At 48.9% G+C, this 3,283-nt stretch overlaps 1 protein-coding gene across 1 annotated transcript in view; it reads left to right on the top strand.

The window, feature by feature from the left end:
* LOC116525819 overlaps positions 1-2,989 on the top strand; it is a 16,319-nt gene extending 13,330 nt beyond the window's left edge. Inside the window, exon 2 of the mRNA XM_032242002.1 lies at positions 2,397-2,989. Within this exon, the coding sequence (XP_032097893.1) occupies positions 2,397-2,908 (512 nt within the window). The 3' untranslated portion in view covers positions 2,909-2,989. The remainder of the gene's footprint in view (positions 1-2,396) is intronic.
* Positions 2,990-3,283: the final 294 nt, after the last annotated feature.

Genomic DNA, 3,283 nt, shown 5'->3' with positions numbered 1-3,283 from the left:
TTTTTTTTTTTTTTTTTTTTTTTTTTTTTGAGATGGAGTTTCATTCTTGTTTCCCAGACTGGAGTACAATGGCACCATCTCAGCTCACTGCAACCTCCTCCTCCCAGGTACAAGCGATTCTCCTGCCTCAGCCTCCCAAGTAGCTCGGATTACAGACATGTTCCACCACACCTGGGCTATTTTTTCTGTATTTAGTAGAGACGGGGTTTCACCATGTTGGTCAGGCTGGTCTCGAACTCCTGACCTCAGGTGATCCTCCCACCTCGGCCTCCCAAAGTGCTGGGATTACAGGGATTATAGGTGTGAGCCACTGTGCCCCCGACTAGGACCTGCAGTTTCACATGCTCCTCAGTGCTTCTCAGACGTGTTCATGAACCAGCTGGGGACTTTGCCGTGCGGCTGACTCTGGTCCCTGGCAGAGCAGGGGCCTGGACGGTATAGGGCCATGCTTAGGCTTTCAGTTTCTGGCATTCAACGATGGCGTTTGCTATGGTTTGGACATGGTCTGTTTGTCCCCGCCAAAACTCATGTTGAAATTTGATCTCCAATGTGGTGGTGTTGGAGATGGACCTAGCGGGAGGTGCCTGGGTCACTGGGGTGGGTTCCTCATGAATGGCTTGGTGCTGTTCTCCTGGTAGCCAGTAAGCTCTTGCTCTGGTGAGACTGGATTAGTTCTTGAGGGGATGGATTTGTTCCCACAAGAGCAGGTTGTTATATGGCCAGAGACTCCTCGTACAAAACCCAGTACCCACTGTGCTTTGGCCACAAGCTCTCAGATGGTGGGGTCTGTGGCTCTCCTGGCTTCCACCCCAGGATTTCCCTGTATCCTCTCCACTGGGCCAGCCCCCCCAACGCTTCAGCACACCAGCATCCCAGGCAAGGCTTAGCATAAAAAGCCACCCTAAAGCCATGAAGGAATCTACTTCAGGGTGTCCCTTCAGTTTCCTTGGAGCCTCCTCAGGCAAAGGGTCCCCGCTCTCTAGGCTCCTGGACTCTTCACCTTGGCTCCCTCTCCCCACTTTGCCCTGCAGGGTTTGTACGGAGCTCTGGTCTGGGAGCCTTGGGACTTTCTTGGTGGATGCCCCAGTTCTGTCTCTGGTCCCCCCTCCAGCTCCGCCAGCAAGAGCAACGGCCCTCTTACAGTCACCTGACTAACATGCTGAAAACCCCATGTCTACTTTTTTTTTCCTCGTAAAGATGGGGTCTTGCTATGTTGCCCAGGCTGGTCTCAAACTCCTGGGCTCAAGTGATCAGCCTGCCTCAGTTTACCAAAGTGCTAGGATTACAGGTGTGAGCCAGCACACCTGACTGTCATGAGCCTTTTGAGAACCTGTCAGTGAAAGTGGGTGAAGGAGGCAGTGGAGAGGCTCTGAGGCTGGAAAGAGGGAGGGGCTCCACTTAGAGCAGGGAGCCAGGTGGTGGGCCCCTCTGGGTGGGCTGGAGGTCAGATTGAGACTCTGTTGCAAACAAATAGAATGCTAAACAACAAAATACATATAAGGGAATCAGCAGTTTTGGATTTTTCCCTATTTCAAAGCTTTTGGGAAATATTGCAAAATTACTTTTTAGGACCCTGCCTTGTAGCTGACTGTGAAGCACATGCTTTGACTGTCATTGAGAATCCCAACATTGCAGACGCCACCGTCTCCATCTCCCCCTGCCCCCAACCTCCATCACTATCACCACTGCCACCATAAACTTTCTCAGTTGCACAGATGACTTATATATTTGTCTATTCTGTGCTCCCTTTCTGGGGAACCTTGCCCCACTCCAGGTGACTCTGGTGAGCTGTCAATCATAGAGCCCTACCTTACTTTTCCAAATCTTTACCTGGACAAAATATCTCGGCAAAGTACTCGAGCACTCTCTTCTCCGGGCCATTTTCTTCAGCCTGTGTATTGTAAACCACATTTCCTTAGCTTCCCAGCTTCCTTCAGCTTGTTCTCTGTAAACCGCATTTGTGTCCCAAGGCGTACAAAGTGTGGCTGCTTTTGCCACTTAATATTATATCGTGAACATTTCTGGATATTCATTCTTTGAAATCACCATTTTTATTGCTGCACAGCATTCCATCCGATATATTTATGCCAAACTACATTAAACCAAGTCCCTAATTACAGACATTTAGGTTCTTCTTTTTATGTCTTTTTTTCTTTGTTTTTGAGACCAAGTTTCACTCTTGTGGTTGGGTGGTGGTAGGGTGGTGTTTTTTAACATAGAAAAGTACATTTTTTAAATGTATTCAAATCTATCATTCTTTCCATTATATTTCTTAATTTGTGTGTGCTTAGAAGTGCTTCCCTACTTGAGCTCATAACTATTTTCTTCTGTTTCTCATAATTTAAAAAATTAGGAATTTAGCCATTGAAAAAATTCCTTTGTCTGCCTTTTTCTAGGTTCTCCGTTTTCTCGGTTGGTGTCTGCCTCCAGGACTATACGTTCTTCAAACAACTGGCCTGCGAGCTCCTTTTCAAACTGGACCCAAATCTTCAAAGGACAGAGAAAGGAAGATTATCTACTTACCAAAGCAGTCACTGGGGAAAGTGGGGTATCTCAAATCTCTTCCACCTCAAGGCCTGCTCATCCCAACTTCCGGTTGTACTTCCTCTATGGAAAGATGAAGCAATACTCTTTGAGCCATCTGTGTTCCCCTCAGGGATGGTGGTCTTCAAAAACGGCAACCCAAGAAGGTCGGGGTCGGCCACTGTTACCAGGCCTCAAGCCCATAACCAGAAGTGGATTTGTTCTCCATGGGCACCTCCTTTTTTCCAGCCCTCCCCACTCATTGCTGAATAATACAGAGCCAGGGCCCAAGGTGCAACCAATGCCATACACTCTTGAGTACACAGGGGAGAGAGAGCTGACATGTTTTGGACACTGCGTGCCAGACATCAGTGTATACATGTAACTTCATTTGCATCCTACCGGCACCCTATCAGCACCCAACCACTATACTACACAACCCTACACCACCTTACACCACCCTACTACCACCCTATCACCACCCTATACCACCCTACTACACCCTACACCACCTAACCACCACCCTACACCACCCTACCACCCTCCTATACCTCCTACCACCTTACACCACCCTACAGCACCCTACAGCACTATACAGCACCCTACCACCATACCACCAGCCTACCGCCCTACCACACCCTACACCGCCCTACCACACCCTACACCACTCTATATCACCCTATCACCACCCTACACCACCCTATGGCCACCATACACCACCCTACCGCCACCCTACCGCCACCATACACCACTCTATACC

This window comes from Sapajus apella, unplaced genomic scaffold (genome assembly GCF_009761245.1).
Source record: "Sapajus apella isolate SASKATOON/1434 unplaced genomic scaffold, GSC_monkey_1.0 scaffold48, whole genome shotgun sequence".
In the NCBI taxonomy this organism is placed as follows: domain Eukaryota; kingdom Metazoa; phylum Chordata; class Mammalia; order Primates; family Cebidae; genus Sapajus; species Sapajus apella.
This window is presented reverse-complemented; position numbering and strand designations above follow the sequence as displayed.